The 12,489-nt window shown below is 35.0% G+C and overlaps 1 protein-coding gene across 1 annotated transcript in view; it reads left to right on the top strand.

Moving 5' to 3' along the window:
• Nucleotides 1-12,489, top strand: part of LOC131573608 (mitochondrial inner membrane protease subunit 2-like) — a 405,788-nt gene that overhangs the window by 256,332 nt on the left and 136,967 nt on the right. Inside the window, exon 4 of the mRNA XM_058827711.1 lies at nucleotides 11,016-11,081. Coding sequence (XP_058683694.1) covers nucleotides 11,016-11,081 — 66 coding nt within the window. The remainder of the gene's footprint in view (nucleotides 1-11,015; nucleotides 11,082-12,489) is intronic.

Here is a 12,489-nt window from a genome sequence, read left to right as displayed (position 1 = left end):
GAGCAGACCAAGCCCTGAGCTGTGTGCACAGTTGGTGCAGAGAGAGAGCAGATTGCCCTTCGGGGCAAAGGGGAGCACTGTAAAGAGCTTGTATGAAGGGGAAAAAGCACCTGTAGATATAAATATTTTACTAATTTATGCTGTTCACTGTTGATGATACTTCTTATTTATTTAATTTTCCTTTCTTAATATTTTAAATAAATTTATTTGCCATCATACAAGAGAAGAAATGTCTTACAGCTCAGAATCCTAAAAATCTCATGGCCAAAACCAACATGGTGCACTGTTTTATTCTTGACAAACTCCTCAAAGCTCTTTATGCCTGCTCAAGTGATCAAAGTCTCTTAAAACAATACCCTTAGTTATTGTGCAGGGTCCTTTCTTCTTTCTGTGGCAGCACATAAGTAGAGGATAATGTAATTAGAGGATAATGCAATTAGTAGAAAATGGAGCAAAATGCTTGATGACCTGCTGACACAGAAGATCACATTTTGCGAGAGAATATAATGCGGAAAAATACTACCTATTCAACTTGCCATTGCTTCTATTTCCTAAATCCTCAAAAGCAGGCCATCAATTCTATTACTACAAGGATTTCTGTTAAAGCAGCCAATCTATGGTTAATTCAGCTTGATGTCATCTGCAGGATGGACACCTGCGGTTAATTCTGTATCAAAGATAAAAGCAGAAGCTGTGAAGTAGAAAATCTGACTTTAGGTTGTTGTTTTTTGTGGGGTTTTTTTGAGAGGTTTTACCTGTGTCCAGTAATCTTATTAATGTTCTTTTTTTAAGCATGTCTTGTAACTTCTGCGAATGATATTTTGTAACTGTGGTTGTGTTTTGTTAATGTTGTTTCTCACTTTTTTTCTGTGTTTTATTACAAAAATATACTAAATTTTCAGCTATAGAAATCAGTTATCCTTAGCAGCACTCTCTATTTCTGAAATGTTATTTTATGATATAACTGTACATAAGTTCCAGTGAAGTTAACGTTGCACATTCTGAAAAGAATTTATGTATAAATGTGCTTAGTGACAACATGGAGATATTTAGTATTCTATCTCACGGACAGGTTTTTTTTAATGACCATGAGACAGAGATACAAATTTTTTTCTTAGTTAAACTTCTGTCTTGACATTTTACTAGTTGGGACATAATTGATTTTCATTTTGTTTGTCATAAACATGGAAGAAAGGTATTTGTATTTCATGCAGCACTACTTAAAAAATGTAAAAAAGAGGGATAATTCTGAAATCAGGACTTCTATTGACCTCAGTAGGGAACTTTAAGTTGGTGGTTTGTTTGATTTTCTATGAATTGACATTGACATGTCTCTACTCTTAAACTGTTTTTTACTAAGAAGGTATATTACAACTATATAAAAAGTATACATTATTTGTGGTCTTTCCTTTACCTCACTGTTAATACTTACTTTCCAGTGTTATTTGAAAAGCAAAATCTGCTACAGATACTTATAAGGTAGATGAAACAATATTTTTAAGCTGTTTATCTTTAATCATTTAATGGTTAAGATGGCTAGACTGAGCTGATGTCTGTCTTCTTTTGTAGCCATTGAGAGAGATACTCCTCCGAAGACTGATTCATCCCACTTTAATTGTTACATTCTGTGCACTGACTATAACAGACTTAACTCATCTGAAAGGCTTAGTTTCTTGACTGTATCTGAGATTACATTTGAGAAAATATATCCAGCTACTTAGAATTATCAAGAAAGAGATTTTCACAACAGGTGCTTGAAGCAGCATTAGTGAAATTTAAAAAGCAATGTTCTGATGGCGTTTAGGTGGTTTCAAAATAGATAAAAACTATGACTTCTTTAGAGTCATAACTTCTTTTAATTAAATATACTGTTAATCCTATTGGACATGCTAAAATTAGTCTCCAGGAGAGACAGTATGAGAACCAGACTTCATAATGTTTATTATCTCAAAAGAAATAATGTTTTGGTTCCTAGGTTGCTGTTGCCCTGAAAACTCAGCTTCTGAGCTTGCTAACATAGTTTTCTAAAGACTTTCCCAGGACAGTAACTGTAAACATAGATATGTGTACATTCTTTCTGTTACATGTCTTGTGATGGGCATCTCTCATGGCCAGTGCAGTGAGAAAGTGTTATCCTGACCATCCAATCCCTGGCCATGGTCAGAAGCCTATAAATCCTGGGAGGAAAAATAAACTCTCTCTTATTTTCACCACACCTCGACCTGTGTCCATGTGATCTATTCATCTTCAGTGGCAACATCTTCGCTGATGTTTTTAATATCTAAAAATACATCCAGTACTTTTTTTAATAGTTGTGGTGGTGTTCAGAAAACTAGAGAAGTTTTCTGGCGCTCCATCAGAAAGGAATAATGATTGAAAATTGCTGCACAATGTGTAGTGTGTAGAAACAATTGCCGTTTTAGGGTGAGCAACTGATTACTTAATTTTGCATGCTTAGAAGAGTTGCCACTGAACACAGGTCTAATCGCAGAATGGAAGAAGGTGTAGAAGTGCATATTACAGCATATACAGTAATTTTTTTGATGATTTTAATAGGCAATGTGTAGATTAGGTTATTTCTATCTGATATCCCATATGGCAAGGAAGAATTATCTTCAAGCATTTGATTACATTTTGCAGTTTTCTGTGCCTTTCCCTCTGTTGTCTTTTACAATGGAAGTAACTAATATTTTATTAGTAAGTAATATTTACAGATTAGAATGTTTGGGCAGCTGTGGTAAAGATGAAATGTGGCTCCTACACTGCAGCATGGTGGTTAATGAAACAGTGCATATATTACTGTTTTGGACTTAAGCATAGAAACCCAGGTATTCTCATTCCTAGATCAGGCTAACTTCCTATTTGGTAGATAAATATTTCTTTGTATGCTTCCAAAGTCAAAGGTTAAGTTGGAGTTTCGCAACCCTTTTGAAAAAGGTGAAGATAAGGTGAAATGGCCGGTTAAAACAGCAAGTAATTAATTGAGTCTCTCTGTTAACAGGAAGAAGGTCAAGTGCACATAACTGTTGTGATTACACAGCCTGCATTACAAGCAGCTGAGTCATTTAACCTGAAAGTGGTTAGATTGGAAGGCTGAGAAACAATTAAATGTGATTTTACTTCAAATTAGTATCTATACTTCCAAGTTACTGTAGTATTTTAAAAGATTTTTCAGAGTCCCTTGTCATGTTGTTTTGCAGTACTAAATAGTTTTATTGCTGTGAAACATTTTGTTTAGAGTTATCAGTTGTCCTCCTTTTTTTTTTGTTTTCCTTGCCTTACTGTAACTAACTAGATGTAATTAAAAAATGGTAATTTCTAATGGATATTTTTTTTTAATTTTTTTATTTAGTCATATATAATTCTGAAAGTTTTTCAGATACACAGTTTTAATTGCCTGATCCAAAGTCTAGAAAAGATTTCTTAATTTTGTCATACAGGAATCGTACATCTAGTTAATGCTGGGGACATTCCATAGTGTGATAGATTGGCATTTAAGAAAACAAAGAGAAACACCTAAGAAAGCTAAAACCGCTGGAGGCTGATGGGAGTTTTTCTCCTAGCCAACAGCTGGCCATTTCTAAGAATTGACAGCAGTTTTAACCATTGAAAAGTGAGATCAACCACTTAACAACTTCACTTGGTGAGTGAACACCACCTTAAGACCTAAGCCTGGGAATTTCTTTGTCTCTGAGTTTCCTGGCTGTGAAAGGTAACAGAGCTCCAGCTGGCCTCCCGTTCCCTGCCCAGCCCATGCGGCCCGGGCAGGGGCTGGGCTGGGCCCAGCGGCTCCCGGCCGGGAGATGGGGCCTGCGGGGCTTGCCCCGGGCTCTGGCCGGGCCAGGCCGGTCCCTGGCTCGGCTGCAGTTTTTGCTGTGACTGAATTCACCAGAGACTGCCGAGTAAAGAAAGAAAAAAGCTCTTGACCTGCGGCAGGATGAGACAGTGACCACACTCTCCAGAGCAGCCATGAAGAATCTTCCATCGCAGACAGCTCCAGCTCCTGCTCCAGCAGAGGTCACAGAACCATCTACAAAAGCCTGGGCAAGATTTTAACCTTTTCATTACCCAGATGAGACTTGCAGATTAATCCTTTTATCCAGAGAAAGAAAAAGAGAGTAATCAACATGTAAAGATACTTTATAAACTACCAGAGACAGTAAAGAAAAGAATTAAGCTTCAGAAGAGGTGGAGAATAAGGAGATGCTTTATAAGCTGAAATATTTTTCTGTTAAAGCTATGGAGATGGACAATAGTGTCCTGAAAAAACTCCTTTAATTCATGACAGAGTATATGGGGAGGAATGGAGTGCTCAAAGTGTGGATTTTGAGCAGAAGGTGGAGTAATTATGGTACAGTGAGGTGCTGGAACAGAAGGAGAGAAGTAATAGTTGAAGATTTGGGGCCGCTTGAGGCAAAGAGAAAACTTCTGTTTTCCAGGGAAGCTCACAGAGACAGATGAAGAGAACTTTTGCCTTTGAATAACTCATCCTTAAAAATGACATCCCTAGACTCATGGCCCATACACACCTCAGAGTGATGTGAAATGGGAGGAGTGAACTGATGACAGATTTCCCGGCAGCTGGCATCAGAAAAATAGAAAGCTATAACAGAAATAGTTTTTCTTGTGAAAAACTCCCTAGATTAGCAGAAGAAAACTTCTGTTTCTCTACAAAGGCTGATGAAAAGACTCTAGCAGGAATTGGGACTGTTTTAAACACCAAAGTTCCAAAGTTTTTTGTCTCTATATTCTCATGTGAACAAGGAAATGGTTGGGTAGTGGGGGATAAAGGAGTTTTCTGGAGGTTTATTCTGGTGTTCTTATTCTTGTAGTTTTGTTAATAAACTTTCTTTATTCCTTTTAAGTTTTAAGCCTGTTTTGCTCTTGTTCTAATCCATATCTCACAGCAGGAAATAAGCAAGTTTTCTAGTAATTTTTTTAGTTACTGCTTTAAAACCACGACACATAGTTATCTGAAGATTAAATTATTTGCAGTATCCCTCCAAGACCTATGAAAAACACTGAAAACTGATGCTGCTGCTGTCTTATCATACAGTGAGGTTGAAATTCTACAGCATGCTGTGGATATACCAGGGAAAACTCAGTTGTTTTGAAATTATGCAGACCTTTATTAATTTCCCTCCAACTCCATCTTTAGTGTAGGAGATCTCTGCTAAATAATGTCTGGCACCAGGAGATAACATTGTGGATGTTTATTTACATGGAAGCTACCGTTTCACTTTAGAGTTACTTCCTGATCTGCTTGAAAGCTCAGGACAAAATCAGAATGTAGAGAGAAGGAAAGGAATGGAAGCCCATTAGAACGGGAAAGGAGCAACAAGCATGCAAGAATCATAAAATCATTAAGATTGGAAAAGACCTCCAAGATCATTGAGTCCAGCACTTGACTGAACACCACTTTACTGACTAGGCCATAGCACCAGTTGCCATATTCACTTGTTTCTTGAACACTTCAAAGTGCAGAGCTTGAGAGAATTGTTTACTTGCTCTAGCTATGGCTGTAGAACAAAGTGCATGACTTCTTTTCTGATGCTTTATGCAGGTATTCTATTCAGATTGTTATTTTTGTTTAGAGGTTGCTCAGAATTCACCAATACATTTCAAATAAGAATTGCTGTAGGTTATACACAAATAGTTTGAAATGTAAGAAAAATAAAACACTACCTTTCCACCAGTGCCTGCTTGGAATCTATAATTATTATAAAACACTGCTTTCAGTAAAAACAAAATTTTTTTTGGCAGTGAATGATTTTGCTTTTTAACAGAGGTTTGATTAAGAAGTGTTAAAAGTAGAATGGAGTTAGGAATTGCAGGATGTTCCTAGAAGCAGTTTTCCTCATATTTTTAATTATATCTTTGTACATGTTTTGCACTGGAGATGCTGAGCAAATCAAGCATTGCTAGAACTTATGCCTAACCAGTTGGTGCAACTGCTGTCTTTAAGTACTTATTTTGTAAATTATGATTGAAAAATGATGAATATTCAAAATGTTTCACTAAACTAGTATTTATTAAGACTGTGTCTGCTTCCTCAAATGAGGCCAAAGGAAATCCAGGAAAATTTGAGGAGCTCGTATTGATGCTCTCATTATCTGCTAACATTCTCAAAATTGCATATAATTGCTACATAATATTTCTTGCTGCTAATCTAATCTATTTCACTTCCTCTAAAGGTAAACCAGTTTTAGGCCAGAAAGCAAAGTACCTGAGCAAAATGATAACTTTTTTTTTCTTATTCTATTAGTAGAAGCTAAAATACACTTAAAGGTGTTAATTCAGGAATAGATTTTGTCAAGCAAACCTGGTATGTTTTATCAGTAAAATTACAAAACAGCTAGATAAATATAAATATCAAATTTATATCAAAATATAAATGTTGATACCGGTTATAATATAGATATTTGATTTCTTTAAGCATTCTTTTTACTGCCACATTATACTTTGATCAAGAAAATTGCCTTTTGTGGTGTTAATGGAGGGACATTGATCAGATTACAAACAGACTGTTCAGCTGTGAAGGTATGGATGTGGTTGGAGGCACATTTGTGAACAGTAATATTTCCAGCAGATTGCTGTGTCATCCAAAGGGAGGTGCTGGTTTTTGTCAATTGTCTTTGTAATCATTGGCCAAGTGTGGAAGGAGTGCAGGGAAAAACAGGGTAACGTGATGTGAAACACATGGTCAGTGTTCACAAACATGCTCTATGGAATGTGAAGTGCAAGTAGTGGTCTAAACTTTATTTTTAATTGTTTTAGCAAGCAATTTACTCAGAGAAGGGTTAATTGTCAATTTTGGTGTCTTTTCAACACCAACTCCTAGGATGAAAAGGATGAGCTTTTTGCCTGACTATACAAAAATAAATGGAATGTTAAACAGGAAAGAAATTTTTTGATTGAGCCAGCAAATAAGGCCACGTTTCTCTACTTAATTGATTACTAAGCACAGTAATAATCCAAGCTGAATAACACTAGATTCCCATGTGTGCTAAGAAGAAAAAGAAAATGTTGGAGGAGTTTGTAAAAAGGGATCTCAGAATTGGAAAAGTGTGTGCTAAGAAGTTTAGGCAATTCTAGGTGATGAATCCAAGAGAAATTTAAGAACTGATGTGCCCAAATCTTTCTTCGTGAAGAAGAAATAAGATGTTGAGGGGTTTTCTGCCTTGGAGGAGAAGGCATGAAATTGAAATTGAACTAGGATAAATTCAATTTTGAATGCAGATGCAATTTCCTTATAGCAAGGATAATTAAACTGTGGAGTAATTTCTCTGGGTGTTAGTCTCCTTGCAACTCAGAATGTTGAGACATGATATCATAACATTCTTTAAAAATGCTTAATAATAGAATTAGGTACTGCAAGAAAAACACAGAAAGAAATAATCTGTGGGCTACAGCAGATAAATAAAGTGATCACTGTGGTCTCTTCTAGCATCAGAGCTTGCATCCGTGACAAAAGATTTTGTATTTTAAGACATTAACATTCTGATTCTTCATGCACTTGAATAAGACTAATGGCTATAGAAGTGAAAAAGATAAATTCTTTTCTAAGAAATAAGACATAAATTGTCTTAATGCACCTCTAGTGACTATCTAATCATACCAACCACTCAAGGCAGGTTAGACTGAATTTGGGTCAGACTGCCCAGAGCTGTGTCCCATTGAGCTCTGAGTATGTCTGTGGTTCTCAGCCTCTCAGGGCAACCTGCAACACTGGAATTTCCCTTGCTGCAACTCACTGTTTGCTAATCTCTGCTGTGTATATTTCCAAAAATTCTGAATTCCTAGTCAGCAATTAGGTAGATGACCATAGTAATTGAACCCTTTGCCGGATTTCCTTAGCCATTGCTGTTACAGTGCTCTTCTGTTACTATTATTTTGCTGTCACTTTTTCCATTCAGTTTTGAATACCTTTCTTGTACTGGTGGGTCCAAACTAAACACAGATATTAAACCTGGTACTGGATTGGATGCAGTAATTCTGCACAAGAGAAATTGATAACAAGAATGACAACAAAAGCAAGAGTAAAATGTGTGAACACTTTTTTTCCTTCACTGTTGTATTGCATGTTCTTTGCCACAACATAGAAATTGTGTCATAACCTATGATGTAATTAGATATTACATTTATTATGCAATCCTCTATCTGCATAAAGAAACATGGAATTTAGATGAAAGTTATGAACTGAGAAAAAAATTAAACAAGCACATTAAAAATATTTTGGTTTATAATAATTATTTAGTATAATAAAATGGTTCAAAGGGAAACATTTAGGAGTAATATTGACTGAAATACTCAGTTGCTAAATATGTAAAGAGAAAGCTTTCAGGGAATTGTCATAATTTCTTTCTGAAAATCTCTTGCTGCAAAGTGGTTTTTTCTGCTGGCTATACCATTTTTCCTGTTTTTCCTGGCAAACATGCTTTGGAGTAGCGTGATCCCACCCTGTTCTCTGCGGGGTTGAACATAGAGGACAGAAATGGCCTGTATGTTTTTGTGATTTCAATAATCAGTGAAATCCCAGTGTTATGCTATACACCATTCAGGAAGGCATCGATATCCATCACTTCAGAACCAGTCTCTCTTACCTCCTGGTTCTACACTGGCTCTTGAAAGTAAACCATTCTGCTCAGCTCTTGAAAATCCTTGGTCTAAAAGTGCCCGTATTATTGGCCAGTTTGGGCCTGCTAATCTGTCTTTTATCAGCCCTTTGCTATTTTTATGAATTACAATCAGAATGTTAGCATGAAGTTTATTTTAAAAATATTCTGGCTTTCAGTATTAAAAATATTACTCTTTCATAATAGTATCTGAAAGGAATTCCTTGAAGTTTTTCAGATAAATTATGTGTTTGGTTTAAATATATCACTGCTAGCAAAGAAAGTAAATACTCTTTGAACAACTACTCATACCTTAGACTTAGAGAGATGTTTTTTCAAGGTCAGTAGAAATTTTTGCACAACGAAAGACAATTAAGGGAGAGATCAGTAATTGCATTGCAATATATATTCTGTTCAAGTGGAAATGCCTGCTGGGAAGTTGCTGAGAACCTTACTTTGAAAGTTAGGTGTTAAACCAGAACAGAATTTTGAAAAAGCAAACATAAAATTTGTTTTCATTCAATCATTATGTATTATCATTTCCATTGCTTATATTTTACATGAAAATATTACAACCTGAGCTTAAATGGATTAAAAATTAAATAAATTAGCAGTAAAGTAAATTCAAAAAATATTTTAAATTTATAACAGCTTGTAATAAAGGTGTGTTGTCTTTTCATAGACATAGGCTTTGGTTGAGAATAAGACATGGTCAATGCTTATATGAGTGCTTAATGAAGTAAGTGTTGCTTGCAAGGACCAGCATCAAAAAGTGCTGTGGATATTCCATATCTTTAAATGATACGAGCATCTGAAACTTAATTAATTCCTCCCAAGACTGACATATAAAATATGATAAAACTGTGTGTTCCTACCTTAAGAAGGAACATGAAATGCAAGGCTGAACTGGAATATACAGCATTTCAGGTAAAATTAATGCTAAATAAAATATTACTGTAAATTACATAATTGTATGAAAATTTGAGTTATGACTAGGGAATGAAAATATGGTCTTTATTCATATTTAGTGTTCCTCATTGCTTGTTGGAAATAAGCTTTCCAGGCTTGGTAAACTGTAAAGGGAAGCTATTTTTTATTTTGAAATTCAAAATTAGTCTTCTTGAATTTGATTTCATTACTTTGAAAGAGAAATTTATTTCAAATGTATTGACATGCACACACAAGAAAAAAATTCTAAAACCCCAAGCTAATTTTAAAATATTTGGAATTTTTTTGGTATAATATTAAAAGAAAACCAAAAACCCTTAGCTCTCAACCCATTTTTCTTTTTAACTAGTGGAACTGGAAGTGAACCTCAAATGCCTTTAGTCATGCAGCCGTGTGGGCAAGATTTTTGTCCAGACTTAGCTCAGCTTTGCTTTTTAAAGAAGTGTAATCTTAGCATGTTACCATTTGACCATAGATGAGCTCAAAGATGGTTTTAGCCATCAAAACTGTAATATACACTTCTGTCAGTGGTGTGTCTAGCAGACTTTACTTGAAGCCTTAACAGTGAGAACCCAAGCATCAACAGAAAATAAAAACAGTTTGTTCCTTCCCTGACTTTTCTATGTACAAGCAGCAAATAAAAAGAATTTTTTAATAACATGAAGATATTCTTCTAAGTTTGCATAGTTAGGTAATTAAAAGTGAAGAGTAGAAGAAAAGAGTTAATGTATAAAGAAAATTTGTGGTGCATATAATGTAAATATCTACATTAACCTGTCAAAACTACAGTAGAATAACACTTTTAATAGTCTATCTAATAATATGTGTCCAGGAAGTTGGAATATTCAGGGTGAACATGCAAGTTCGTCTTTGTTTTCTCATACTATTATGTAATGTGTCATCAGAATCTACTCAATGAAAGATGCTATGGGAAAATAAGTGAAAACAATGCATCCAGAAGCTGCAACTTTCAGAAAATTTTGCAACTTTTATTTTTAAACCTCCACAATTCCCTAGGCAAGCCTTACCTAAATTAGGGATAGATATTAATATAACATAGGAAGATTTTTTTTTTCTCCCAAATTGATTGAATGACAGAAAAGTTTAACACATTTTCCCCAGAATTTATGGGGAATTCAAGTTTTAATACATTAATCTATTTGCAAAGGTACCCTCCTCATTGGTAGTGGGATGCTTTACTTTTAATGTTGTGGAGTGTATTTTTCATAATAAAAGGCATGTTGGTTGTTGTGCTGTTTGTAAGCAGGTCATCACTTTTCAGTGGTGGTTTGCAATGACAGGGATTGCAGGAGCTTCACCATGGAGCAAAGTGATTGATGCTCACTCAAGGAGAAGATGCAATCTTCTAATGGCTTTCATAGTGTCTATTTCTTTCATTTTCCTAAAACAATGAGAATGTTACTGATTGTGTAACCTTATCCTCTGTCTCAGGTCTCCTAGAAATCCTGAACAGAAGATCATTAAACGAGTGATTGCTCTTGAAGGAGACATTATCAAGTAAGTATTTTAAGCCTTAGTCTCAGAGTCTTTATTGGAATAGTGCAGCTTTTTAGTATATTTTAAATCAGTATCCTAGACAACGAGTACTTTCTAGCATTTTCTGTCTATTACTAACAAGGATGTCAGCGTTGTACCTGTCTCTTTTTTAATTAGAGGAGAAATGCTACACGAAACTATTCACTCTCTCGTGAAATGTACATGGGTACAAATAATGATTGTTTCTGAGAATATATCTGCCACAAATCAGGGCAGGTAATTGTACAGCAGCTTCCAATGAGATTATAGGGCTGTGATTTTTAATTTAGAAACTTCAGCTTCTGTTTTGCACTGGGATGGGCAAGTAAAAGTAGGTGTTTTTTAGGCTTTTGTTTATTTATTTGTTTGTTTCAGGATCTTGTGTTTGGTATTTTATTTTATTTCATTTTATTTTAATTTATCTATTTTATTTTATTTTTGAGACAAAGAACCCTCACAGACTACTGTCTTCACTGCAGTGTGTACATATCTGTAGGGAATATGGTGCAACTGATTTTGAGTAAATTATTCTATCAGGAAAAAAAACATTGTAGCAAGAATAGACTCTAGAGTACTTTAAGACTTGGTTTACTCTGAGAGATAGAGCTTCCTACTGTGGCTGGATGGAAATAAATTACCATTAAATGTAAATAAAAAAGTTTTTGTGGAAACAGTACTATTTTGAAGAAAACTCTTGCTTGAAAAGGTTTCTCTTTCTCAGGTACAGAATCGAATATGCATAGAGGGTAAATCCCCAGTTTCCCCTACAAGATGTGAATGACCCTGGGAGATCTCAGACAATATGGCAGACTGTGACTCTATTCTTTTAGATGATGATTCTTGCTCTGGTGTAGTGACTACTAAAAAAATACTTGACAGGGTTTGTATTTGGTCTCAGTGGGCCCTAGTTAATAGTGTGGGCACTGTGGAATATGTCTATGTATTTTTTTTTTCTCTTGCAGTCAGTACAATTTGTTTTATTGAAAATTTCTGAATTATCTCAGTTTGAGAAATCAAAATAGATTCTTACCTCTCTGTTGAAGCAAAATATCTAAAATAACAGGCACAAAGAAGATAATTTGATGTCCAAAAACTACAGACCTCTACTGCTGAAACTAGCTATCACTTTCAAGAGCTAGAGGAGTAGTGTGAGTACTGTATTTTGTTGACCTGTGCCCTTAGAAGGTACTTATTTCTTGCTGCTATTGATATTATTTCTGTAATTCATTTAAGTGATAAGAATGTTATTCATGTTCCAGTATTCATTTCTGTGGCAATATCAGAAATATAAGGTAACTTCAAGGGTTACTTTACATTGGTCTATATTATTAACATATTTGCTGTAATTGTGGAAACTGAATGTTGATTTTGATAAAAAAAGGACATTTAA

This window comes from Poecile atricapillus, chromosome Z, assembly GCF_030490865.1.
Source record: "Poecile atricapillus isolate bPoeAtr1 chromosome Z, bPoeAtr1.hap1, whole genome shotgun sequence".
Classification (NCBI taxonomy): Eukaryota; Metazoa; Chordata; class Aves; order Passeriformes; family Paridae; genus Poecile; species Poecile atricapillus.
Note: the sequence above shows the minus strand (reverse complement) of the source record. Positions and strands in the feature narration are given on the sequence as shown.